This window comes from Cyanistes caeruleus, chromosome 18, assembly GCF_971803275.1.
Source record: "Cyanistes caeruleus chromosome 18, bCyaCae1.hap1.1, whole genome shotgun sequence".
Classification (NCBI taxonomy): domain Eukaryota; kingdom Metazoa; phylum Chordata; class Aves; order Passeriformes; family Paridae; genus Cyanistes; species Cyanistes caeruleus.
In genome coordinates this window covers 911,130-939,074 of record NC_141718.1, presented here as the reverse complement: position 1 = coordinate 939,074, position 27,945 = coordinate 911,130, and the positions used below count along the sequence as shown (strand labels likewise).

The window sequence follows — 27,945 nt, the reverse complement described above, 5'->3', positions numbered from 1 at the left end:
CCTTTGTGCTCAGGGCCTGTGAGACCAATTCAGTGTTTTGGAGGTCTGTGGCAGACAGGGAATTGGAGGCAAATCTGTCACATCCTAAACTGGAATCCCACCTGCTGAAATGCTGAGGGTTGGAGTTCCTGTTCTGCTGGGTCTCTGTGTAAAGGTTGAGAGCCAATGTCACAAATTTGGTTCCAAGCAGTGAGGAGCACGAGCTCATCCTCCCTCACACAGCTCGTGGGATATTAATGATTTTTACCCATTAGCTCACACTGCTGGAGCTGCCTTATTCCTCTGATGTAGTTAGTTAAGATAGTCAGTTAAGAATTTAAATTACAAACATGTAAGCAGTTGCACTGTACTCAAAGGCTGCCTCTTCCAACAAATTCTTTTCTATTACATTGGATAAACTACCCTGAATTATCAAACATGTAGTCCAGCCCTTGTGTTCTGTGTTCCACCCGAGTTTGAAGCCCTGTAAAAGATCTTGTGCTCGTGGTCAGTGTTTTATTTAAAACCAGTGCAGAAGAATTACCCAAGCCAGTGTTGGCAGCAGCAATTCCATTTGCCATTCTGCTCAAGCCCATTTAAAATCAGGCAGAAAGAAGAGAAAATGGATCTAGAGTGTGAGTACATCTGTGTCCCCCAGTGTTCCTGTTTCCTCCCTGATGATCCCAGCCCTGCCAGGGTTGGATTGGCCCCCCTGAGCCCTTTGGGGGTCCATGCTTTGTGTAATTCAAAATGTTGGTCAGGGAAGTGTGATGGAATAATGTAACGATGCATTCAACCATTTTTATTGGTTTTAAATCCTTTGAACACAAGAGCCCAAGGAAGATGAACTTCATGGAATGTGCTCAGGCTCCTGCTGGAGCGCACGGCTGCTTCTCCCCCAGCTCATTCCCATGGGGATTTGCTGCTTTTTTGGGGTCGTTTTGGTGACATTGTTCACTCTGATTCTCACAAACCACCTCCTTCCCATCTGTGAGCTGCTTGGAGATGACTTTTCAAGTCACCTCTTTTCTTCCAGTTTCTTTTCCCAGCTCATTTTTAGTAACTGCGGCGCTGGGGCAGGGGACTGAGGGGCAGCCACAAAAGAACGAGGGGGAAAACCAAAATCTCTGCAAGTTAGAAAAAAATAAAAACACTTCTGTGGCTTCCTATTTTCTGAGCTGACTGGTTCAAGCTTGGAAGTTTGTTTCTGAATTGATTTTCTTTTAATTTAAAAAAAAAAAAGTGTTCCACAAATCCACAGTTGGAGCAATAGAAAGATATTGAAATAGGAAATTGCTTCTTTAATCACCCAAATTAAATAACTAGCAGAGCAGCACTTCAGGAGTGATTTTGGAAGTGTAGTAATTACCTCTTTTACTGCAGCTATTTTAAAGTAATTTATTTTGCAATTTTTATTTGGGAATGTTCTGCAATAACTACCAGGCACCAGTTTTCCTGTCTAGGCAAGTCTATATATTTGACAGCAGTTTCTGAAACTGGTACATTTATAAATTGTATTATGGATAAATGTAAAGTGGATTTTCAAAACCAGTCTTTCAACACCAACAGCTTTTTGGGAACTAGAGCTGATTTTCAGCTAGACAGTTGAAATTTGTTTTATTCCAGGAAAATAGGATAATGGTCATGAGAAAGGTTACAGAGACAAACTAAAAAAGGTTAATTGTACTAACTTGGTAATTGTGTTAATTGCAAAATTGATTCATTGGTACTGTAAATGGACATAAGAAATGTAAATTACATTGTTGGCTTCTGGAGTTACTTAATGTAGCTAGTAGCTTGTTTTGATTTTTAATAGTCAAAAGAAAATCACACTGATGTGTTTTGTTACTCTTTATTGTGGTGGTTTTTTTTTTTGGAAGATCAATATTTTTATGTTGAACTCTGAAAGTTATTTTCCTTCTCTTTCTCTTTAAAGCCAGATGCTAGGAAGAAAATATATGTCCAGAGTCAAGGTGAGAGCTTTGAAACAGTGATGAAGACATTTGATTTCTGTGTTTCACGTGTTGGTAGCTGTGTGTGGAGATTTTATTTTATTTATTTTATTTTTATTTTATTTTATTTTTTATTTTATTTTTAAATTTTATTTTATATTTTATTTATTTTATTATTTTCTTTTATTTTTTATTTTATTTTTCTTTTTATTTTCTTTTTATTTTCTTTTTAATTTATTTTAATTTAATTTTAATTTTATTTTAATTTTATTTTATTTTAATTTTATTTTTATTTTTATTTTATTTTAATTTTAATTTTATTTTTATTTTATTTTTATTTTATTTTATTTTTATTTTATTCCTTCAGGAAGCACAGCTCAGCCATCCAGGGGACATTAAACATGGGAGTCTCTTTTATTTTTTTACACAGGAATTAAGACTACACCCAGCGAAACATTTGACTGGTACAGATTTCTACAAAATGCAGGTAAAACTCATTTTTTTCCCCTGTGTTTATTCCTAATAGGTGGCAAGGATGAAAGAAACACAGAATCAGAGTTTAATTAATTATGTAAAAAAGTGTTTTAATGATATGGAAGATGGCAGAATGTCAGTCAGATGAGTCTGGCTCACCAAGTGCCCAGACTGGTTCCTGGCCTGGCTGCAGCAGAGGTGATCCCAGCCCGTGGGGCAGTGTCCCCAGGGTGTCCCCAGAGTGTCCCCAGAGTGTCCCCAGGGTGTCCCTGAGTGTCCCCAGGGTGTCCCCAGGGTGTCCCCAGTGTCCCCAGAGGTTCGTTCAGGGCACAGCAGCAGCCCTGAGCACGCTGTGGGTGACACAAACCAGGCTGCCTGCAGAGGGGAGCAGGAGGAGAGGACAGATTCCTCCTGCTGAGCAGATCCGTGTGCTGCTGCTGGATGATCTGCTGATGAGCCAGAGCCTGTCCCTGCTGGCACCTGTGGCAGGTAGGGCAGGTGACCCAATTCCCAGTCACCTGATCGTGGCAACGCTGCCATCACTTCATCTCTCCCAAAAGAATGATTTATAGGCGTTTTACCCTGGTAAAAACGGTTCAGTTCTACATCCATCAGCCTGATCTCTGATACTACAGCTGTTCCCTCTGCTGCAAATGAATCCTCAGCAGTCAATGGCATTATCACATCAGGAAATGCGTGCCATTAGTCAAAGCCAGTGTCAATTTTAAATTGAGCATTGTGAGGTTATTTTGTTCTCAGTAAATCACAGCCCACAAGCACAGTGCCACTAAGATTAATAATTTTCTGAAGTGAAATGATTTGTCACTTGCTAGCACAGCCTGAGTGTTGATTTGATCTCTTGTCCAACCATTTTGTGATTAAATGAGTAGTCAACAGATTGAGGAGGGGGAAGCTCCCCCTAAAGTGAATTTCTAGTATATTAGAAACAGTTTTTTGCCTAATGTGTGCTAATGCAAAAGTGCAAAATAATTCATAATGTACACGAAAAGCAAACTAAAATGTGACTCTAACATCTGTGCCTTATTAAATAATAACTTGAAAACTGGCACCAGATTATTCAGTATTGTTTTTATGACTGTTTCATCTCATTTGCCTTCTCTTCCCTGTGCCTATGTCCATCTCTGGTGGCAGCCTACAATTTCCACTTCTTTCAGTGCTGCACATGGAGTCAGGTTTTTGGCTGTACCTTTGTGCTGTCCAGGGACTAATTAGGAGTTCCCAGCGAATTGCTTTTTTTTCCTGGGCATTTGCAGTTCCAAAGTGTTTAAAATTCTCCTGAGTGTGGAGCAATGAGAAGGAAACTGTGAGAAGCAGGAGGCAGTTTTGCTCAGAAGGTTTTGGCAGCGTGGCCTTGCACGATGTGTGCTTGGAAAGAGCCTGAGCTGTAATGCAGACCAAGCTGCCCAGCCTCCTTCAGCTCCTGGCATTTCTCATCTTCTCTTTAAGGCTTTTTTCACTAAGCTCTGTTCCATGTCTGAAGGCATTAATTATTTTCTGCGGAGAAATATTTCTCCAGTTAAGCCCTGGCTGTGTTTTTAGCAGAACCCCTGAATGTTGGATAAATTCAGGCTGCACAGGAGGAGCCACGCCCTGCAGTGCAGGTTTTAATGCACTCGAGGCGTTGCTGTCACACACCCTCAGTGGTCAGGGTGTCAGCTTATCCTCTCAGTGAAACAGAACCTTCAGAATGCTTCCTGACTTTCTCCCACAGAACAGACTTCCTACCAATATTCTTTGTACTGATTTTCTTTTTGGTCAGAGGAAACATTTGCTCACTTTGAATATGACACCAGTACATAAACAGCCTCTTTAAATCAATGTAACAGCTTCAAAAAGAATTTAATGGGAGCTTTAAGTGAGTGGCAGAATGCACCAAATGCATTTTATGGTGGGAGACTTCCAGCCCCCAAATTTGATTGGTACTAAACCAAACTAAGGAATCCCAGCTTTTTTTGTACGTTCCATTTGATAGCTTGGGTGCTAATGTAAATAGAATTACACAGGAATAGAATGTAATAGTAATAAATCGAATAACACAAATGGAAGCAGTGCTGTGAAAGGTTTTTGTTGTTATTATTATGGGTGCAGTACAACCTCAGTGCAAAAATCCTGGAATTAGTGTTTTTTCTTAGTCTCAGCAGCAGAGCTGAGAGTTGTGGAGGGGATGGCGTGGGGTTGTTGCTGTAGCTGCAGTAGCTCCAGGGGCTGGCTAACCAGCATTCACTGGCTAAATCTTAAAAACCAGGGGCCTTTTAGAGTTCTTCTGCATTGTGGTTAACAGTCAACTTCACAGTTTGCCTTCTGTGCATGAGAGACTGTGAGCAGCAGCAGCCAAACCAAAAGGCTGAAGCGAGTGCAGAGCTCAGCACAGGCTCCAGGAACACAACATTTTCAGCCTGTTGGGTAACCCAGCCTATTTCAGGAAGCTTTGCTGCCTGTGTCAGCCTGGAGATCAGACCAGATGATCAAACTGTTTTTCCCTGACCTTACATTGCAGGGATCTATACAGAGCACAATCAGCTTGGTTAAAGCAATTTTAGAAGCCCTATCTATAGACTTGAGAGAGTCAGCGAGGGTTCAGCCTTTGCTGTGAATTGACTGACAGAAAATGACAAGACAGTTTAAATAAATGAGAAACCTGAGACTGATCTCCTCTAAGAGCTCAGGGCTGGGGCAGAGCTGTTTGTGATCACAGACTCGATGCCATCATTGCAGGATACAAAGCTCCTTTTGATTTCACTGGAATGGGGCTGGAGCTCGGGAGATACAGCCCCCAATAAACACCATGTGATGAGAAGATGTAGATAACTAACAAAGGCTGCATGATTCACTGAGAAATGTGTGTTCAGCCAGCAGACAGGACTCAGAGCTGCTTTCCTGGGAGGTGGCCTGCAACCACAGGCTCACGTGCTTATTGCACACCAAAAGATGCTGGATGCTTTTGTAGTTTGATTTTTCAGCTCTCATGTAATTTCTGCTTCATAGCAGGGCTGTTCTCTGAGCTTGAGAAGTTTACATAACCTGTCATGACACAGGCAGGGTTTTACAGAGGCATTAGATTTTCCTAAAGCTCAGCTGGAAAGAGGGACCTGGATAAGAAAAACTAAGCAGGAAAAGTTTGTGCACTCAGACAGTTGCCCATGGCAAAAATTGTATGATGGCAGCGATAAACTGAGTTCCCAAACTGATCTGAAAACACAGAGCTTTATTGTTGTTTGATTTGTTAAAAAATAATGAGAAATGGGAGAAGAATTGATTGAGAATTTTGCAGTCTGGTTTTCCTGTATTAGTGGCCTGTCCCTGGAAGTTTCCAGGTTCATTGACCTTCTCTGCCTCCACAAAATCAGCAGATCCTCCCTGCTGGGTGTGAGCACTTGGGGTAAAGTTACTGCCTGCACTGCCCCTGGTGAGCAAACAGCTGCTTTGTGAAGGGAAATGCAGAACCTTTCATACAGAAATGTTTGAGATCTGCAGGTGCATTGTGAAATCAAGGCTGGTTGGGTCTCTGATGGCACTTGTGTGTCAGCAGGGATTTGAGCCCTGTTTGGAGTCAGGATGAGCAGGGGAGCTGCAGCAGGACCCCCCCACCCCAGGCTGAGCACCTTGGGCTGAGCCAGCACAGACACAAACCCAAACTCCAGTGCCAAGGGACCACAGGGGCCAAGGGAAGGCATTTCCTCAGTGTGCAGGGAGGAGAACTCAAGAAAAGCTATGAATCGAAAGATTTGGAGTGTCAAAGGTTTGTGCTGCAGTTGGACAAATTTATCCATTTTCATGCTCAAGAAAATAAAATCGTTGTCTTAAAAGACTGAAATCTCATCTATAAACCTATGGATGTCCCTCTTGGGGAGAGCAGTCAATGCTTTCAGGTGCTCAGGAGGTGGATAAATGGAATAGAAATGGATAAATGAAAAGACCTGCTGTGGTTCAAAGTGACCAGAAAAGAAAAGAAGGTGATTTCCCCTCCCCATCTCATCGTGGCTTACATTTTGTTTCTGAACAAAACCAGAAATGGACGAATAAGCCCAAATAATTTGGACTTGGTGTTGTTCTCTAAAGGTCTGTAGAGCACAACAGTGAACTTGAAATCAGGGGTTGGAAAATTAATTTTTAAATCTTCTTCTTTACCTCTGAGCAAGCTAATGCTTGGTATTACTCATTCACTTCCAGGCCTGCAGCTTTCAGTAAGATTAAAGATTTGCAGTAATACATTTATTTTTATTGTGCACCTAAGACTGCTACATTTTTTTTTTCCTGATAGTACCTGGAGGGATGGAGTTAAATGAATCTACACTTTCAAAATCTCTTTAGATAACACTTGTACTTATTCCTGCCTTTCTTAGAAAAACGAGGTCCCTGCTGAAGCTTCAGAAATTATTCAGGCTTTTGTGTTTGCTGTCTGTGTTGGTGTGGTGCTGTGCAGGATTTTATTTTATAATGGCCCAGGTGTAAACTCTCAGTGTGCCACGGCCCTGCTCTCTCCAGTGAGGAGGAAATGGCCTCAGGTGGTGCCAGGGCAGGGTTAGATTGGAAATTGGGAGAATTTCTGCACCCTGAGGGATTGGAAGGATGTGCAGATGTGGCTGGTGGCTGTGAGGTGATGGCTGGACCTGGGACCTTGGAGGGCTTTTCCTCCCCGAGTGCTCCCATGGTTGTGCTCCTGTGGCAGCAGTGAAATTGTTGATGTGATGAGCAGTTCTCCTGTGGCAATGCCAGTTCTCCTGTGGCAATGCCCTCCTGTTTTGCACTGCAGTATCCCTCAGCTTGGCAGGGCTGTGCCCCAGCTCCTGCAGCTCATCTGTGTCCATCCCTGCTCCTGGGGACACAGCAGTGACCATTCCCTGTCCATCCCTGCTCTGGGGACACAGCAGTGACCACTCTCACTCCTGTCCATCCCTGCTCTGGGGACACAGCAGTGACCATTCCCTGTCCATCCCTGCTCTGGGGACACAGCAGTGACCATTCCCTGTCCATCCCTGCTCTGGGGACACAGCAGTGACCATTCCTTGTCCATCTCTGCTCTGGGGACACAGCAGTGACCATTCCCTGTCCATCCCTGCTCTGGGGACACAGCAGTGACCATTCCCTGTCCATCCCTGCTCTGGGGACACAGCAGTGACCATTCCCTGTCCATCCCTGCTCTGGGGACACAGCAGTGACCATTCCCTGTCCATCCCTGCTCTGGGGACACAACAGTGACCATTCCCTGTCCATCCCTGCTCTGGGGACACAGCAGTGACCATTCCCTGTCCATCCCTGCTCCTGGGGACACAGCAGTGACCACTCTCACTCCTGTCCATCCTGGCTGTGCCAGCTGTTTGTCCCAAGGAAAGCTGAGAGAGCAGAGCAGGGCCACAGACAAACCCTGGCAGCTTTTGTTCACACTCTGACTCCAAACAATTCTTCTGACACTGACAGGGATGTTGGTTACAGTGCCTGGGCTTCACTTGTGTTCAGTGTAGAGTGGATCTTGAGGGATTGCTGGAAAACACGTGCCATGCAGTCTTTATTTAATTTTATTTTTTAATTGCCAGGGTTTATGTACAAATCTTTCCATTTTGTGTTTCTTTGTCAGGCAAACAGGAAGATACATGAGGGGAGAGATAATGAAAGCACAGCATGCTGCTGGAAATCTTTGCTTTTGTATCACTAGCAGAAATGGGGAGAAAGGGACTGAAGGATTTTTTTGTTATTTGGGTGTTTGCCTTCATTCAAACAAGATAGTGGCACAGGGAATGTACTGAAAGAGAAAATCACTCGATTGTGCCACGCTGATGTGTTTCCATTTCACAATCACACGAGCTGGTAGCATCTTATTACATCTGCAAAAGGCAGAACGATAGCAAAAACTCACATACTAAAGTCTTGTTCGAGCTGAAGGAAAAAGAAAAAATGTCTTTTCCAAAGGGCAGCTCTGTGGCTGTGGCTGGGAGGGCAGCCTTTGCTCTTCAGATGCTCTCAGAGAGCACAGAGCCTCCTGAAATTGTTGCTTGCAGGGACAAGTGGTGTTTGTCGGGTGGGATTTTCCCAGCAGGGCTGCAGAGAGCACCAGGAGGGAATTTCAGCATTTCAGGGCTGGGCAGAAGGTGAGCAGGGCACACAGGTGCTGCTGGAGCTCGGTCTCTCCTGGGCACACAGAGCTCTGGGTGGATCCAGGGGGAAAGGCTGCCTGTGAAAATGAGCTGAGGGATGGCTGAGAGCCACTGCAATAAATAAATGAAATAAATCTACAGCAGATCCTCATCCACTGCACAGAGACAAATGCTGTTGGAGCAGCCCTTCCTGCCAAGGTTAGATCCATGTGGGATGCAGGCTGCAGCCACAGCTGCTGGCTCCGAGAGCACAGAGCATCCTCAGCCAGGTGGGCTCTGCGAGCTGCACCAGGGGCAGAGCCTGCTGTGAGAAATGGCTTTCCAAAGTGACACAGCTCAGCTGAGTGAGCTGTTTGCATTAATGAGAATTACTTTAGGTCATTCCACGGTAGCAATTGGGCTGTAACTGATGAGATTCCTGGGACAGGTGCCTTAGAATGGGAAAGTCTGAATGGCTGTGGGAGCAGCTCCCTCTTTCTCTTCGGGCTCAGGGAGCAGAATGGCAGCCAGGGCTGCACAGAACTGGACTGTTAGGGCTTTAAACCCTCACCTAATAAAAGACTGAAAGCTGTAAGATAGAAACAAAAAGCTGGTAAAACATTAAAAAGGGCAGTTATTTTGAGAGTGCAGTAATTCTATGGTCTCCATGTGAGAAGAGGAAAACCTGGTTTCCTCCTCCTGTGTGACTTTCAGCACTAACTCCACGTTTTGTTCCCAAATAGCCAGAGCTCAGCATCAGTAAGGGGGAGTCCATAATTCCAAATGGGAGTTTGTGCCCCATGGGACAGCAGCAGTGAAGTCTGAGTTTTGGTAACACTTTTTAATAGTTTGTTTTGTGTGCAGAGCACTGCTGCACGTCTGAGACCACGCAGTGTTAATGGCCCACTGCACCACAAGAATGGCTTTTCCAACCCCAATGTTTGTGTATTATAAACTGCCAATTATTTCTTGGTCCAATAAGCAGTGAAATGTTATTTACCATATCTGCTGCAGCCCCTTGTGACAACTCAGGGTTGTTTTAAGTTGAATGAAACAGACTCAGTAATGAACCCTGTGACAGGGAGAATTTAAACGTTCCTGAGCTGCTTTTAAACTTTAAAAGCACATTTCTGACCCTGCAGCAGAGCAGTGTTGGGTAATGCAGGAGCTGCAGAAGGGGCTGAACTGAAGGACACCAAAGCGATTGGTTCAGTGCAGCAAATCAAATGTGAGCACTCCAAGCCCTCCAGTGTTTATTAACTGACATTGTTGTTTGGGTTGTGTTTTATCACAAGCAGGTTTTAGCAAAGCTCATCTCGAGGTGAGCCCTGAACAGAATGTCCTGAGCTGATGGTCCTGCCACAGAGCCCAGGGGAATGCAGCATCCTCCTTTTCCCATGGAAGCCTGCAGACAGGAGTTGTTGCTGTGTATGTGGAAGAGATTTTCAAAAGTTCCCATGCTGAGGCTTTTCCCCCCTTTTTCTCCCCCCCGAGTTATTTTTCATCTGTGTTTTAGCAATAAGTGTAAAATAAATAATTGAACTTGTATTTTATTCTGTAGCAGTGCTGGCACACAGGGATTGAGAATATGGGACATTTCCTGATCTTTACAGAAAGTGTCAGAGCTCTAAGCCTGAATAACCAAATCCCACACCTGGAAATAGGGGGGGGAGTTATTAGATGGATGCAAAGTTATTCTTTTTAGGATTAAAACCTCTGAGAGCCACCCAGAGCTGCTCAGGGCCCTCACACCTGGTTCTGGTGTCCAAGAACACCAGAGTTTACTGCAAGTCCTGCACATTCACTGCCTCTGGAAATAAACATAAATATAAAATGATTTAAATCCTCAGCCTGAGGATTGATGCAAGAGCAAGAAACAAGGAATAATGACAATTTTTCATAATCCACTCTTTTCCTGCTTTTACCACTGTACATGCTCATTCACAGAACCTGTTCAGCTGCTTCTGTTCAGCTTTTTCATCAGCATTAATGAATTACAAATTTATTATTTACAATTATTTGTTGCAGATATTCCCACAGACACAGACACTTTACATCTGTTTCTTCTGGTGTGTGGGCTCCGAAGAGTCAAGGACCCTCTGTATTTAGCAGAAGTTTTCTCAGGTAAGGAGTGGCCATTTGAATATTCTCGTTTTGCCACTCTCAGTGCATTCTTTTAACATCTCCAAGTTTGGCAGGAGCTCTTTTATTCATTGCAGGAAACGTCACTGAATATTTACGTTTGAAAAAAGAAGTTCTTACGTAACCACTGATCTGCTCAACACATTATTCCTGCTGGGAATAACAGAGCATTCCAATCAAAGCAACATTTGATGGTTTCACTTGCTGAGAAAACTGTTTTGCTGTTACATGCAATATTGATGGAAGACAAAAGAAAAGATCACTCACTTCAAAATAACTTTTTTATCTTGCTGTCCCGTGGCTGTTGGGTTGATTTGCATGTGTGCTAATTAATGCCATTGAAGCTGCAAACAGATTTTACCAGCCATTGTTCTGGCTGGGTGCTCAGGCTGGGCTGAGGTTTCCTCACAGTCACAGAAGGGAATATTTTGTCAGGCTCTGTTTGTGTCTGTGAAAGGCTCAAGCATTCTGGAGGTTTAGCAGGATTTCACTGACTTTTTTAACCCTTTAAACCCTGTGATGCTGGGTGACAAATGCAGGACTGCATTGTTGCCTGCTGGGATTCAGAGCAGCAGGTGTCTCTTGTGCATTTTACTGAGCAATGATTGTGATGGCTGCAGTCACTTCCACGTGTTCCTTTACACATGGAAATATTCAATTTTGGCTTTCCACGTGTTCCTTTACACAGGAAAATATTCAATTTTGGCTTAGTGGCCAGAGTCACTGCATTATACAGAGCATTGTTCTCTTGAGTGATTCAAAATTAATATCTGAGCTTAGTTAAATAACCCCTGAGTCAGAAGAGATTGCAGGAATCAGAAAGGCTAAATGCTAACTTTCAGATATGCTAATATTTGAATTCTGAGGGGTAATGAGAGGGCTGAGCATGGAATCTGGTGCATGTTCAGTCTTTTAAGTAGCAATACAATATTTGTCTGATTCTTCTTTAATCATGGGGCTGTTTATACTGATTTTAAAATTTAATAGTTTTTATTAATAAAATAGTTGTTCCTCTTCTGTTTCAGATTGGCACAGAAAGGATCCCAGTGTCCATCTGGGCATTATTGGACCTGCAGTAAGTAATTTTTATTTTTAAACATTTCCATTTACGTGCATCTGAGATACCACTGCTCTGCTCCAAACTGCACCTAGGTCAGGGGATTTCTGTTAAGGAGACAAGGTACAAACCTAGAGCCTGTAAAGGCTGTTCCCAGCTCCCACTGAAGTGTGGGAGTGATTCCAGAGTTCCCAAGTTGAGAACTGTCCATGGAAGGGCTCCTGCACTGCAGGGGGAGCAGCTCCAAGGGCAGCCCAGCTCTGTTCCCTCACTTCCTCCCACTCCAGAAAGGACTTCTGAGGAGAAAAATCATCAAAAGCCATCAAAAACTATCAAAATACTTGGATTCTACTCCTGGCTACTGCTGTTACACCTGTGGGGTGTTAGATGCTCACAAACTCCTCGAAGGTGAACTTTTAGCAATGCCTGTTTCGATAGGGAAGACTTAGAAATGAGCCCATCAAATGTTTTGAAAGGCAGGAGAATGTTCTTGCACAGGCATTGCTAATGAGGATTTTGAATGCTGTGAAGGTGCCTCAGATGCTCATTATCCCTGTCCTTACATCTTTGGTTCCCGTGGAGCCCTGGGTCCTTGTTCCATTCCATCTGGGCTTTGATGCCATTCCTGGGAGTCTGGGCTCAGTCCTGGCTTTCTGCACAATTAGCAGCTGCCAGCAGGTGCCAAATGATGTTCAGGCTCTGTCTGACACCTGGCAGCAAGGACACAGCTCCAGCTGACAAAACCAGCCCAGCTCCTTTTCCACACAGAGCCTCAGTGCACCAAAGCCTGGATAAACAGGTTTTTTATCCATCCCCATCTCAGAATAATCTTCAAGTTGGTCCCTCTGTCCCGATTCCTCTGCTTCTGTGTGCTGCCTGTGCAGCTAAAGCTACAGAACTCAGTGCAAATCCGTGTTCTGCATGTGGATCCTGCAGCACAGGGCTGGGAAAGGCAGCCTGGAGCCTCGGTTCAAGCAGTGAGGAGGCAGCTGGGTGATGTGAAATAAACTCTCACTGCTGCTTGAAGGGGACTAAAAGCTGCCCTGTTCCATCTGGGCAATGTGATCCCTCTGTGTCAGTCCCATCTCGGATTCATCCCCACACCAGCCTGAAAACTTGCTTTATACAAAAACCAAATAGACTCTCAACAGGAAAATAACAATTTCTCTCTTTTCTCATTCAGTTTTATTCTTTGTAAATTTTGGGACATAGGATTTTTTTGTTAAAAGCTGGTTTTTTTACGTTTTTTTATTTTATTTGGGTTTTTTTCCACACTAATACACAAAATGATTTGGAAGTGAACTGGTGTGCAAGGCAAATCTAGAGCAGGTGGAATGAAGCTGTGCCTTGGAATCCAAAGATGCACTCGCTGCCTCCAGTGAGGATTTTAAACATTTTAGTCATCCTCTTAAATTTGCTTCACTTTTTTATAAGCTAATGTCTTTACAGAGCAGAAATAACCCCGTGGCAGCACCCAGGCTGGATCAGGGGCTGAACCTCCTTAAAACATCTTAAAGCATATTTCTCTCATGGAACTAAAATATTGCTAAATTAAAAAAAAAATACATCTCAGCTCTATTGGTATTTAGCTGTACTCCTCTTATTCATGTTGCTTCTCAAAGCACAGAAATCTTAAGAAAATCAGTGCCACCACCTATGAAGCATGTAATTTTTATTGTGAATATTAAAAGCCCGTGCAGTAAGAGTATATTAATTAAGAAGAGGAAGAACAAAGGCCCACACTCTATTTTCTGCTTTACCTCCATGAGATGATCTATTTGCTGCCATAAGATTATATATTATTATTATTATTATATTATATATTTTCTCTGCACGATTGTCTCAAATGGTGCAATCGAGGTAATGTTGCAGGGTTGAGGCCTGTGTTATGTAAAACTTTCACCATTTGTCTCCACTAAGAGTTTTCCTTTTGTTCATTTCTATAATGAAATTTGGAACAGCAGCTAATTTTCAGCAGCTCCATATTCCCAGAATAGGAGCTTATGAAACTTTAAAAAAAAGTTAAGGCCACAAAACTTTCAAGTTTTGTTTAAAGCTTTCAGCTTCTGGGTGAGCTCTCCCAGATCATCTTGGGGTGTTTTTAGCCATTATTGGGCTAAATAATCAATAATAAATAATAAAAATTAATAAATAATAGATAATAGATAATAAATAATAAATAATAGTGGGCAGCACAGAACACTGCCCCATCAGAGACAAGCACTGGGGTGTGGGGTCACCTGCTGCTGTGAGTAAAGGGGATTCTTTGGTTTTGTGCTGCCAAAACCTCAGAAACCTGAGAAAATGAGCAAGTTCTCCCTCTCCACACTGAATATCTCTGCAGATCCCTCAGCCTTTTCACTTGTAGCACTCTGGTGACACTCTGACAGGATTTTAAATGTACTGAGACCTGTTTTCCCCTACAAAGTCTGGAGCCTCAGCACTATAAAGATGTTCCCAGACCATTATTTCAGAGCATTGTTTTTAGGATGGTTTTGGGTGCCTGCATGTGAAAATGTTGTTTTTGGGATGGTTTTGGGTGCCTGGCTGTGAGAACATTGTTGTCAGGATGGTTTTGGGTGCCTGGGTAGAAGAATGTTGTTTTTGGGATGGTTTTGGGTGCCTGGGTAGAAGAATGTTGTTTTGGGGATGGTTTTGGGTACCTGGGTAGAAGAACATTGTTTTCAGGATGGGTTTGGGTACCTGGGTAGAAGAACATTGTTTTCAGGATGGTTTTGGGTGCCTGGCTGTGAGAACATTGTTGTCAGGATGGTTTTGGGTGCCTGTGCTCAGCCCCCTGCCAGAGGCAGAGGCTTTGGGAGCTCTCCCACGGTCCCAGCAGGTTCCCAGCTCGGAGAGCAGCTCCTGCTGGCTGCAGCTCCTGCAGGACTGAGCCTGATCCCAGACCCCAAACACGGCTCAGGGCCTTCACCCCTCCATCCCCACCCTGGCACCAATATTGTAGCTCAGTTCTCAGTTTCAGAGCAGGATTCTTGGACCATTGACAGCAGAAGGACACAGCCCAAAGCTGGTTCTGAGGCTGATGGGACTGCCTGGATTCCAGTGGAGCAGAGGGACAGGAATGAACATCTGACCAATGTGAGGAGCCACAGGATGTAATTCTGATCCTTCTAAAGGGACAAGAGCACAACACCTTGTCCCACTGCTCATTAAATCACTTGCAAGAACTCCATGGATTTTAATGGAAACAGAGGTGGCTCCTCATGAGAGGAACACAGCATCAAAATACAACTTTGGGGAAGAAGCTGAAAATGTATTTATATAGAAATGGCAATTGGAAGTTCGTTATAAAATAGCAAAAATACTTTTTTTAAGCAGTTAAGCAAGGCTTTTATTTTTTGTATTCAGTAGGAATTCATTCCTTAGTACAAGAGTGATTCACCTGAATATTTCCATTTATGAAGCCCAGTTTTCATAAAATAATCAATTTTGTGTTCAAGGCATACAGCCATAGTTACAAAATAAATCCTGACTTTTTACCAAAAGTGTTTTCTAAAACAATTTGGGAGTGTTCTCTGTTTCATAATCTGAAACAAAACCCAGCAACCAAACCCAAAATATTAATATACACTAAAAAATCACGTTATTCCCTGCAAGGTATCATGTATCAATCTAATATAACCAGTCAGCCTTAATAAGAAAAGTTGAGTTCTGTTCTTCATGTCTAGCTAAGGATTTTCAAGTTCTTTTAATCATGCTAAATGAAAAGAGCAGAGAGAGCTGAGCTTTGTAAATAAACCTACTGGAGTAAATCACCCAGCTTAGACAGCATTTAATAACTGCAGCCTGCCTGCACGTGGGCATGGCAGTTACTGGGGCTGGGAATTCTGGCTTTATTTACTGGGGCTGGGAATTCTGGCTTTATTTACTGGGGTTGGGAATGCTGTATTTACTGGGGTTGGGAATTCTGTGTTTGTTATTTACTGGGATTGGGAATTCTGTGTTTGTTATTGACCTGAGCTGGGAATTCTGTGTTTGTTATTTACTCAAGTTGTGGATTCTGTGTTATTATTTACTGAGGTTGGGAATTTCGTGTTTATAATTTACTGGAGTTGGAAATTTTGTGTTTGTTATTTACTGGGGCTGGGAATTCTGTGTTTATTATTTACTGGAGTTAGGAATTTTGTATTTATTATTTGCTGAGGTTGGGAATTTTGTGTTTATGATTTACTGGGATTGAGAATTCTATGTTTATGATTTACTGGGGTTGGGAATTTTGTTTATTGGATTTCCAACAGCTCTTTCTGCCAGAGCCCAGCATCCATGTGAGTGTCTCAGTTTCTGTGCAGGTTTCTTCCTGAGCTCACTGAGGCACATTTTACTCCAATAAAGGGACAGTCCCTGGGTAGCTCAGTGCCCTGCCCCTCACTCAGGAGTCACACCAGCTTTGAGACAGCCAACTAACAGATCTGTGCTATCATCTTAAAGCTCAGCATTTCAAGTATTTCAACTAACAGATCTGTGCTATGATCTTAAAGCTCAGCATTTCAAGTATTTCAGCTAAAAAATGTGCTAAACTTTTATTTCTGTGTGTTTCAAACATAAGCTCAGTGCTGAAGCTCTGTGTGTGCTCATTTCTAGGTTGATCCCCTTTTTAGCAGTGAAGTTAAGGAGAAGGTTAAAAGGTAAGAAGTTGATGTTCAAGCTTCTGTCTGCTGAATGAAAGCAGCTGGCTGCCCCTTGTAGAACGGTGTCTGTACAAAGGAGTGTCCCTGCACAGCTCGGTGGGACTGACAAATCTGTTGGGATTATCTGGCATGGAGCAGTCCCAGACTAGGTACTCCAAACATTTAAAATGTCAGAATAACCAGTATGTTCATGCTCTGTGCTAAATCACATCTGATTTACTCTGATTTCGATTTATTACTCACAGAATTGTGGAAGGGTTTTTTTGGGGAGTTCCACCCTCCCAGCCATGGGCAGGGACAGCTCCAAGCCCCGTCCAACTCAGACATGGCCAGGGACGGAACATCCAGAGCAGCTCTGGGCAGTTCCAGTGCCTCCCCTGCAGAGGGAAGAGTCCCATCAGTTCTTCTGGGGCCTGTCCCTCCTTCCATGCTGGTTCAGGAGTGTTCTGTTGCATTTCTCTCCAGGCTCCCTGGGGTGCACGTGCTGCAGGAGCTGCCCCAGCAGGAGCTGCACGCCGCTGTCAGGAGAAGCTTTGCCGTGGTGAACAGCTCCATCTCAGAGGGGATGTCTGCTGCCATCCTGGAGGTAATTCCAGCTCCCAGGGAGCTTATTCAGAGGGGTCACCCCCAATCTGAAATCACCTTCAGGAATGGGTGCAAACACTCTGTTTCAAAGCTACTGAAGACAAAACTAAAATACTTCTTTTTGCAAGTGTTAGCAATTAAGGTTTCCTTCCCTTGAACTGACAGGTTTTTATGCTTTCTCTATTTATTTTTAAAGGATAGAATGGTAGACCTGAGATGTAGAAATCATTCTGATTTACTGGGGTTGTCACTAGGCTTGATTCAACACCCACTTCCTTATAATGTTGCTAGAATGGACTTTCATTTATTTTTACATCCTTTCAAAAAGCAATCTAAGAGCTGTATTTGGTTATTTAATTCTGAAATGATTAATGAAAGAATGACATGCTCAGTTAATCCTTTTCCCATCAGTATTGAAAATTAATAACCAGTTTTATTTCATACCTGTCAAAGTAGGGCACTGCGTAATATCAAGCACTTTCTCAGGAAAAAATAAGTGTGCTTGAAGTGGAAGTTTTCTGGGGAAATGCCTTTCATGATTCCATTTGTTTTGGGGGGTGCTGAATGTTGGTTTGTGATCTCAGAAGATCACAGAAATTATTTCCACCATTTGTATTAATGAACCTCCCACTTCTGTTTCTAATGAGTTGCATTTCCAGCATTTCCACACATCTCAAAGTCCTCAGGAGCAAGGACTCAGTGAGCATGAGGAGAGCTGGGAAGGGCAGAGGATGGTGAGACAGCAGAAGTGTGTTTCCATCCCCAGATCCACTGCCCAGAGGGGGAGGCAGCTGCTCCTCCACAGCAGCATCACTGCTCCAGCAGTTCCTGACTGTGACATTCCCAAAGTGGGGCTGTGTCAGCCTGGGGATGGAGTGTGCAGGACACTGCCTCAGGGGGAGCTTTCTGTCACCTGCACGGTCCCCTCAGGGCTGCTACAGAACAGCTGGCCAAAAATCAACCTGATTGATTTCCTGGGGTGTCAGGGAGTGAGAGACAGGAGCAAAGCAGGAGGGCTCTGAGGAGACCCAGCACCTGCAGCAGCAGTGTCTGTGTGCAGGCTCAGGTGGGTGTGCAGGATCAGGTGTGTAAGCTCAGGTGTGCAGGCTCAGGTGTGTAAGCTCAGGTGGGTGTCCCTGCTCAGACAGGTGTGCAGTCTCTGGTGTGCAGGCTCAGGTGTGTAAGCTCAGGTGGGTGTCCCTGCTCAGACAGGTGTGCAGTCTCTGGTGTGCAGGCTCAGGTGTGTAAGCTCAGGTGGGTGTCCCTGCTCAGACAGGTGTGCAGGCTCAGACAGGTGTGCAGTCTCTGGTGTGCAGTCTCTGGTGTGCAGTCTCTGGTGTGCAGGCTCAGGTGTGTAAGCTCAGGTGGGTGTCCCTGCTCAGACAGGTGTGCAGGCTCAGGTGTGCAGGCTCAGGTGTGCAAGCTCAGGTGTGCAGGCTCAGGTGGGTGTCCCTGCTCAGACAGGTGTGCAGGCTCGGGGCTGACAGGACAGTCAGTGTGGATTCCCCAGGGTTTGGGGGCTGTGTTTGCACAGTGAGATTTGATCCAAAACCCCTCTCCCTCCCAGGAAGGGCAGCCCAGGACAGGGAGGTTCTTTCCTGGCACGGCCAGCAGCAGGAAGGGCAATCTGCTGAGATCTTCTTCCACAGTACGGCAGAAAAATGTGCATAAAAACCTTCTGCTTCCAGGCTGGAGAAAACACACTTGAGTTTGGAAATGCAGCTCTCACTGTCCTCAAAGTTCCACATTTAACAAGGTCATGAATCTGTAAACAGCATTTCAGAGTGAGATAAATACACAATAGATAATTGAGATAAATATATAATCACATCTAGTTGAACCTGCCTCAAGGTAGGGGAGAGCTGGGAGCCATCACTAATGACTGTGTCACTGGTTCTGAGATCTCAGATCTGACTGTAACTGATCTGTTTGTGTTTGGCATTTGAAGAAGAGAAAACAAAACATTCCAGCAAACATTAAAAATGCATCTCTTCCTCTGAGAGCTCAGGAGCTCTGCACGTTGCTGGGCACGTGATGGTGGGAAAGGCACCACTGGAAAGGTTTCTGTGTTCCCTCTGTCCCTAAAAACAAGGTTTGGACAGCACCATCTCATTGCAGCCCTTTTTCTGTGCTCTCAGGAATGTCCCAGCTGTGAAAATCATTACATTCTTAGGCTTTTACCAAAAAGAAGCCAATTAAAAACAAAAATTGTAGGAAAGGAAGTTGGACAGACTCTTCTGTGCCGTGAGGCACAATCCAGTCTTGGCCAACACAGGCCTAGCAGTTGGGAATAAAAGCCATAGCAAATATAAAAATAAAAAATAAATTAAGATGAAGGGATGTTGTAAAGCAATAAAATTGAAGAGGCACCAAGAAGATGCATGGGTTAGAAGAAGGAAGAAGATGAGGGACAATCCAGAAGACAGAGTGGTAAATAAAGCCTGCATTTGCTCTCTCAGCCCTGTATTGCTGGGTAGGGATGTTATTGGGTAACGTTCCCACAGCTTCAATTTCCACCCTGCATCCTCCTGTAATAGCAGTAAAACACATTTGCAGTCAAAATAATGTAACAAAACAGATGGCCAATGGACTGAAATGTTGTTTTATGCTATTATTCCTGGAACCTGGGTCAGTAAATTATACATATTTTCAACAACGCAAATGATTCTTTTTACTGCTTGAAAATAGACTAAGTATCTAAATTAAATTCAGAGGCACTTTGTGCAGTAATTATTTACAGCCCAATCCATTTGTTTAAGGCCAGTGGAATAACAGCAGCCCTGCATCTGAAGCATTTGGCCATCTGGTGTGTCTTTCAGCAGCTATAATTCAGTGGTACCTATGCCTTTGGGGGGCTGAAGATTTTCTGTAGCAGCTCCTGCCCTCCAAGTCTGAGGCAGAACAAATTTCTTTTCATTTAAAGTTTGGAAATGGCAGAAAATGAAATATGAACTTGGTGCTTGACTGGTGGGGTGAGTGGAGCCCAGAGCAGCTCCCTGGGGCTGCAGGGGCTGGCAGGGGGATGAGAGATGAAGTTCTGTCTGTACTGATGGGACAGACCCTCATCATCCTTCTGGAGCTCTTCCTTTGGAAAACAGGTTTGAGTGAGGTCACAGCAAGTGACACAACGATCTGTGGGTGACCAAAGACTGTTTTATTTCACCAAAGTGACTTTTTAAAAACTTCTTCTAAAAAAGCTCTCTCTCATCAGCTTAGACAAATGCAGAAGTCTAGTCTGTAGTTTCTATATTTCTAATTTATTCTGGTTTGTGTTCACTTCATTAATCTGTGTGAATTACCCCAGATAATCTGGCAGTTTCTGATCCAAAGTGTAGGACAGGTTCTGTCACAAGGGTTGTTATTTTCAGCTCTGCAAAGCAGATGTGTGCCAGGGCTATGGAAATGCAGTGGTCACACTAATACTCCTGCATGATTTGAACTGTGCTTTTCTTGGGTATTTTAAATTATTAAAACATGTTGCTAAGTCCCAGCAGTCCTTTCCTGTTCAAAATATGATTGGTCCTGTCCATTATCAGCCCAGGTATTTGTATCTTCAGTTTTGTCCAAATTATAAAAAATCATGGTTTTCTCCTTGGAATTTTGTTTCCTTGCCATGTGAACTGAAGCAAAATTGCTCCTCATGCAGGATTGTAATGACAGCAATTAAAAATGCATTGACTCTGGAGTGACAGGGAATCAGTATGAAACAGATTGAAGATTTGGGGGAGTGAATTTCTTCCTCGCTGGGATAATTGCACAATAGGAATATTTCTGGTTTTACAGTCAGTGCATCTCCAGACTTCCCAATTCATCAGTAGTAATTAAAGCTCCAGATCAGGACATGTGAGAGCCCAGGGTTTGCACACCTCAGAGCTGAAGCTCTGTTTTGGGAAGTGCCTTGGCAGAGCTCTCTGGGGAATGTGTTTTTCAATTAAAAAACTGGAGGGGTGGGAAAGAAGTTTGGGCTGTTGTTTCTGCTTTTCTTGTTCAAATTGTCATTGTTAGCACCTCAGAAATCCATGAATCCTTAGATTCCTGAATCCATGAATCCTTAGAAAGTGCTGTTCCCCTTTTTTGCATTCCTCTAGGCAATGGATTTAGATATTCCAGTGCTGGCAAGGAACATTCCTGGGAATGCAGCAATAATAAAACACAAGGAAACAGGACTGCTATTTTCAACTCCCCAGGTAAGAAAGGCACAGACCTTGAGGTTCATTTTCTGTCCCAGGCTTGTGTCTGTCTCTGGGCCCTTGGCTCTCCCTTCCTGGAGCTGCATTTGCAGTTCAGGGAGCTCGTACTAGGTGTCAGCCTTGCTGAATGTTTCTGCTCACAGCCACTTGTTGCACTGGGGCTCGAAGGTTCCATCACCAAACCCTGCAGGAGATGCTCTGGATGTGTCAGATTTCCCTTCAAGTGATAACTGAAATAGGAACTTGTGTTAGACAAGCTGTGGCTCACCAAAAGAGAGTCAGCCTCAAGTTGCAGATGACACATTTTCTGTAATTTCTAGCAGTGTTAATGTGGAGTATTTTTAGATGCAAGATATTGCTCAGTCAGAGAAATTAATGATTAAATTAAGTGAAGTGTTAGGATGAAGTCTCATAGAAGTTAAATAAGAGTGGGGAGAGAGGGAACACTACCCATATTTAAATGCTGGAAAATTTAATTTCAGCAGATTTTCCTGCCTTAGGGCTTTGCTGTTACATATGCATGTCTGCCGTGGAAAATGACTCAGAAAAAGATTCCCTCAGAGTTTTACCCAACTCAAGATTAAAAACACATACTAAAATACACCATTTGATAATTTTGCAAAGTAGAGAACGTATTTTATTTATTTACCTTGTGCACTGTGTGATTAATGCATCCTGTTGTGTTTCTGGAAAACACGTTCTGGTAAGAAATTTGTTGGGTTTTTTTTTACTTTGATTACTTCAACATCTTAAATAACTTTTCTGCTGTGCATCAGGTTAGGGAGGAAAATGCCTTTAATCTACAAAAAGATTAGAACTGTGTCTAGGTGCTTGGGAAAATCTGTCTCTGGCTGGAAGAATCTGGACCACCAGAGATGAGGAAAGTTTGGTGGGTGAGAAAAGGAGTTTTCCTTGCTGGGTTTGGAGGATCCTGGCTGGAGGAGAAAGCATTTCTCATTTTCGTTCTGATCTGAGCAGGGAAAGCTTTGCAGCACCTTGGACAGTTGTGCCTGCTGTCCTTTGAAAGCCCAATTAGAGGGATATTAATTGACCATTATGCAATGAGAATTGTTTTAAATGGTGAGGGCTGTTGGCTTTCTTCTTTCATTCTTGCTGGAAGTGAGCTTGTGTGGCTTCCAGGAAAGTGGGAAATGTTGTGTTTAATTGTAGCCATCCTTCACCGTTTGCACTTGGCTGGGAATAGCCAAAGCCCTGCCAGTCCCTGGAGCCAGCAGCCCCATGGAAATGGTTAATGTGGGAGTGAAAGCCCTGGAACGTTTTGTTCCAGACACTCCATCATTTGTGCACATTACTGTGCACATTACTTTTAAATCATGGGTTGATCCTGCTGCTTGAATTTGCAAGTTTATGGAATATTTGACACTGAGTTAATGGGACCTGAAGTAAAAAAAGTAAGAGATAAAAACGGGGCAATAAATAATGCAAAACTGTGTTGAAAGGGAAGACACAAAGAGTTATTCAGCAGGCTGAGTTTGAAAATTGTACCTTCAAAAGCTCACAGAAGGACCTAAATAAAGAGAAAGCGATAAATAAACCCCAAAGGCATTAAGAGAGGGACAGAGGTGGAGGGAGCTGAGCTGGGCAGCCCCTGGAGTGTCTGGAGGGGTGGGAGCCCGGCTGGGCAGCACTGCTGTGCCATGCAGAGCCTTCCTCCCCACCACAGGGACAGCCCAGGGCTCTGAGCATCCCTGGGCAGAGCAGTTCTGAGCCTGTGGAGTGCCAGCAGCCCAGTTCAGAGCCCAGCAGCACTGGGAGCTCACAGGGCCAGCTGAGCACCCCCAGTTCAGTCCCCATCACCCCCAGTTCAGAGCCCAGCACCCCCAGTTCAGTCCCCAGCACCCCAGTTCAGTCCCCAGCAGCACTGGGAGCTCACAGGGCCAGCTGGGCTCTGTCTCAGGTACCTGGCACTGCCTCCACACCTGGCCTTTCCCCCCTGGGGTCACTGCTGTTCCTTTAGAATCACGTTCTGTCTGCTGAAGCTGCTGTGAAATGCTTTAATTGCAGGCTTACTTTCATTATATAAATAATAGATTAGCCATGCATCTTATTTTCATTATGTGTGAGCTGCGGCACCAGTGCAGCTCTCGTGGTAATTGAGGAATTATTCATTCTTTTTTTACTCAGTGCACTCATTTTCCAGCTTTATCTCCTGGATACCTGTGTTCCTGTGGCTCTGTAAAATATTCTACAGGATTTATTTTCAGTACTATACAGAGGAGTTGACATTTTCTTTAAGGATGATTGGTCAATTTACCAGGAGAAAACTGTATTATGGATGTTGCAGTAGGAAAATGCCTGTGTTTGTGGTGGAGTCCTTCCCATGGAAAGGGCAGATGTGAGAGTGCTTCTGGATGATCTTCTCCAATTTTTCTGGGTCGTGACTGCTGAGCCTCAACTTTTTCACTGTGTTCTGCTGCCACCTGTAAATTAATTATACCCACTCCTGTGAGGGAATAAAGGTTTATTAGAAACAGGGATGGCCCTGAGCTGTGAGGCAGCATTTAGATCACCTCCCTCATTTGGGCTGCTGAAAGTCACACCCTTAGGTTTTATAATTGGAAGGCAACTTGTGAATTTGACCTCTCTTTCACCAAAACTGGAGCTTACTTCCCATCTACAACAAAATATGGGAGTGCATAAATAATACAAATAATATATATAAATCTGTATAATATATATATATAAATAATATAAATTTGTGCAAATATCACTCACACAAATAGGGCAGAACAGCTTCTGGAGAGGTGTAACCTCCCTGTAATTACTTTATATATCACCACAGGCTTCTGGAACAGCCAAATGAAATGCTGGATTTTCTGAACGAGCTGAGCTCTGAGTGTCTGCATGCTGCAAGCCCAGACTCACCACAAAACCACAGCTGAAATGCAAGTCACTTGTAGTTAGGGGAGACACCTGAAAAATGAAGTTATTGCTATCTAAAGCTGAGCATCCCAACCTGAAAACAAGCACAGCCAGCTGCTCCGAGGCCACGAGGCAAAACCCAGATAAGTCACAGTGAATCTCCCCACTGGCTTCCAGGGGGATTGCAAGTGACTTGTGGGTGGTCACACTGGATTAGGGGAAGCAGCAGGATAAAGCTGAGAAGTCCTTGCTCTCCATCTCCTGGCATTTTTCCATTTGCTTTCTCTCTCTCCTGCATTTTCTCGAATTTTATGCTTTGGACTCAGTTTGGCATTTTTTCCTGAAATTATCCTCAGCCTTAAGTATTGTTACTGTGAATAAGGATCTCATTTCTTCTATCATTTACATGTTTCCAAGTTTTTGTCCCCCATATCCACATTTTAAAAGAATGCTAATAGGACTACCTGTCAAGAAATGTTACATCGCTGCTTCTGCTCTTAGGTAATTTACATAAATTATTTTTAAACATTACTTTGAATAAAATCCTCCACAGGAGCATAAAATTAAAGTTGGGGATGTAGCTCAGTGTGAGCAGTATTTATTACTGTGATTTTCCAGGCAATTGGATGAAGGCAGCAGAAGTCAGGTGAGATTTCCCACCTTCCCTGTGTTGTCTGGAGCTGGGGTTGGCTCTGGCAGACACAGCCCGGGTGCTCCCACTCCTGCTCCAGGAATCTCAGAGGGAAGGGGCTGAAATCCCAGCTAAATCAGCCCCAGGCAGCTGTGGGAGGGGAGCAGGACACAGAACTGGTGTCCAGAGCTCAGATTATTGTTCACTTGTGGGTATGGAAATGTCCTTTTTCTCTCCCCTGCCTGCAGACAGAAGTGACCTGTGTGTCTGGCTGCTTCATTTTCCTGCTGCTTTATCCTGCCAGGACAGTCCAGGCAGTGAATTTGTGTCCCAGGGGTCAGTCACAGGCTGTGCTGTGCTCAGCCCATCCTGTGCTGAGTGTGGATTCCATATCTGTGAGGACATTCAGACACTCTGTGTACTTCCATTTCCAGCTCCAGTTGTCTTCTTCACCCAGTGCTGGTCTGAGCTCTGCTCTCATCTGTGCTATTTCCTTCCCCAGCTCACAGCCTGTGTCAATAATGTGTCTCCTCCTCCCATCCTCTTTGTCCCCTGTGCACTGATCCTCACTGCCAGCTGTGTGCTAACACATTATCTCAATTTTCCTGTGCCACCAGAGCTGCCTGCTCGTCTAAGCTGAGCCAGGGCGCTGTTCTGCACAGCTCTGAGCGCATTTGTAATCAAGCTCAAGCATTGGAAGTCGTCTCTTGATAGAAAATTAGACCAGCTGCTCAGAATAGATTAGTTCAGACATCAAATCTCCTTTCACATGTTTGAAGTCCGCAATTTCTTTTGCCTAGAAGTAAATGAGAGAGGCCGAGGAGCAGGCAGAGGAGCAGTTGTGATCTTTGAGCTCTGCTGTTTTGGCCAGTGAAGTTAAAGGGAATATCTGCCTTTTTTTGGTGTTTGTTGAGCTAACCCTGCTCTATACCTGCTCTTACCTTGACACCTTGTTTGTGTTGGGACTTTTTTAGTCTTACCATGAAATTCACTGAAGGTGTCGCAGTAGCAATGAGATAAAAGTTTAACTGAGCTGAGATCAAACACCTGATTCCAGCTGTCCTCCATGCAGAGCAGGCAATTAATTTATAACCAGCCTGGGCTTCCAGCAATTGGAGAGGCAGGAAATATTTGTGTCATTAACTGTGTTGCTTGTTGGTCTTAACACTCTTGGAAATGTCTTTGATTTTTAATGTCTTAGTTGGTGGGCTGTATAAAGTAATAAAATTATTCTTTATTGATCACTGTTTATAAATAAAGTATGGTACCTGACCATGAAAAATGACCTAGGACAGCCTCATATATTGGCTCACAGCTGGACAGGTACCAGCTGTTTCAGTATCATTAGGACTTCTTCAAAGAAATTTTACCTGATTCTTTTCTTCATCTCTTTTAGGAGTTTGTCATGCTGTCCAAGAGTTTAATGAACGACCCCATTATGGAAAAGGAAATTACAACACGGGCCAAAGACTACGTGAAGAAACATCATTCCTGGGAAGGTGAAAGGGAAACCTACCAGACTCTGGTGCTGAGACTCCAGTGACTTTGCAAGACTCCAGCTGGCAGCCACTGCAGCTCTCTAATGATGGAAATGTCACTGGGTTTGGCTTTCTCTTGCCTCCTGTTCAGAGGGCTGGGCAGAGGGGCAGTGTTACTGTGCTGGCACATACCCAGAGCACCCAGAGCACCCAGAGCCTGCCAGCTGTGCAGCTCAGCCATGTGCAGCTCTGTCCTAGCTGTGCAGCTCAGCCCTGTGCCAGCTGTGCAGCTCAGCCCTGTGCAGCTCTGTCCCAGATGTGCAGCTCTGTGCCAACTGTGCAGCTCAGCCCTGTGCAGCTCAGCCCTGTGCCAGCTGTGCAGCTCAGCCCTGTGCAGCTCTGTCCCAGATGTGCAGCCCTGTGCCAGCTGTGCAGCTCAGCCCTGTGCAGCTCAGCCCTGTGCAGCTCCCTTTGGATCAGCCCTGCAGCAGCTGCCAGGTGTTTGCTCTCCTGAGGCCTCCGAGGGCAGAGCATTCCCTGCACACACAAATGCTCTGCCCTGGTGCAATCCCAGCCCCCTGCAGCAGCTGCAGCTGCCCTGGCACCTCTGCAGCCAGCCAGGCACCCTCCCACAGCTGCTGCAAAACCCCCAGCACAGCAGAGGAGCAGAGTTATCAACGCATCTTCCCTCAGCCAGGCTCTGCTGCAGCTCCAGGGGCACTGGGGAAAGGGAGGAGCACAGGGTCAGTTCTGTGCTGCCCCTGCAGCCCTTCCCCAGCAGCTGCTGTGCCTGCATCTGTGGCCCTGCATCTGTGGCCCTGCATCTGTGGCCCTGCATTTGTGGCCCTGCATCTGTGGCCCTGGACCAGTGCCAGGGCTGTGCCAGAGATGCCTGGCTAAAAACAAGAAACTACCTCTGGGTTTGCCAGTTCCTTTGGCACCTCTGTCATTTACTTGTTTATTAAAAGATTTATGAGACCTATAAAAAGGGATGTGGGGGGAGTGGAGGTGTTTTCTGTTTACTCTGTGTTTTATATAATGCAGCAGGCTGGTCCTAAAGTGAGGCTGATCTCTGCCTAAAGTCCACACCAGTCATCCCAGGGATTATGGGCATAGCTCTGAGTCTGTAACTGCTCATCAAAGGACTTGCATCTAGAGAGAAAAAAGATGAGAGGCACATTTCTAAGTGTTTGTTATTAGGAAGCTGTTTGCTTTGTCTATCTCGATCCTGCCCCAAGGAGAGCCTGTGCAATGTTTTCTGTTGACTTCAGTGGCTGTTGTGTCAGACTTTTCTTTGTAATAATGTTCACTGTGTACTTTAAGCTTTCCTCTCTATTTTTGATGTTTTGCAAGGTTCTGGTACAGTAAACAAGAAAGCAGTTTGAATGTTGTGTATTGATTTCTCCCAAATTTCCCTCCTTGTTTTGTGTTGGGGTTGCTCAGCTTTTCCTTCAATAACACAATCCCCAAGGGCAAAACCAGCCTGATTTAAAATCCCAGCATTGCTGCACCCCCCTCTGAGCCCATTTCTGCCCCATATTCCTGGTGTGCATTTGCCAGGCTGGGGTGGGAGTGCAGCTGTGCTGCCCCAGCAGGGACAGGGAGCTCCCCTGCAGCCCCAGGAGTGCAGCTGTGCTGCCCTGCAGCCCCAGGAGTGCAGCTGTGCTGCTCCCCTGCAGCCCCAGCAGGGACAGGGAGCTCCCCTGCAGCCCCAGCAGGGACTGGGAGCTCCCCTGCAGCCCCAGAGTGCAGCTGTGCAGCTCCCCTGCAGCCCCAGAGTGCAGCTGTGCAGCCCCAGCAGGGACAGGGAGCTCCCCTTGGCCTCTGCAGACC

The 27,945-nt window shown here is 44.6% G+C and overlaps 2 protein-coding genes across 8 annotated transcripts in view; one reads left to right on the top strand and one right to left on the bottom strand.

Moving 5' to 3' along the window:
- GLT1D1 (glycosyltransferase 1 domain containing 1) overlaps nt 1-27,498 on the top strand; it is a 41,215-nt gene extending 13,717 nt beyond the window's left edge. For 4 of the 7 annotated variants that reach the window (XM_086856483.1, XM_086856484.1, XM_086856487.1 and 1 more), the window contains exons 5-12: nt 1,916-1,952; nt 2,362-2,418; nt 10,526-10,621; nt 11,665-11,714; nt 16,299-16,342; nt 16,811-16,931; nt 21,019-21,117; nt 26,031-27,498. In XM_086856483.1, the coding sequence (XP_086712609.1) occupies nt 1,916-1,952; nt 2,362-2,418; nt 10,526-10,621; nt 11,665-11,714; nt 16,299-16,342; nt 16,811-16,931; nt 21,019-21,117; nt 26,031-26,177 (651 nt within the window). In that variant the 3' untranslated portion in view covers nt 26,178-27,498. Of the gene's footprint in view, nt 1-1,915; nt 1,953-2,361; nt 2,419-10,525; nt 10,622-11,664; nt 11,715-16,298; nt 16,343-16,810; nt 16,932-21,018; nt 21,118-23,923; nt 24,505-26,030 lie in introns of all 7 variants that reach the window. The other 3 variants (XM_086856482.1, XM_086856485.1, XR_015277859.1) reach the window with 2 other exon arrangements.
- The window catches only part of TMEM132D (transmembrane protein 132D), a 224,851-nt gene continuing 223,939 nt past the window's right edge, over nt 27,034-27,945 (bottom strand). The window contains exon 13 of the transcript XR_015277856.1: nt 27,034-27,264. The gene's annotated coding sequence lies outside the window, so the exon portion shown is untranslated. The remainder of the gene's footprint in view (nt 27,265-27,945) is intronic.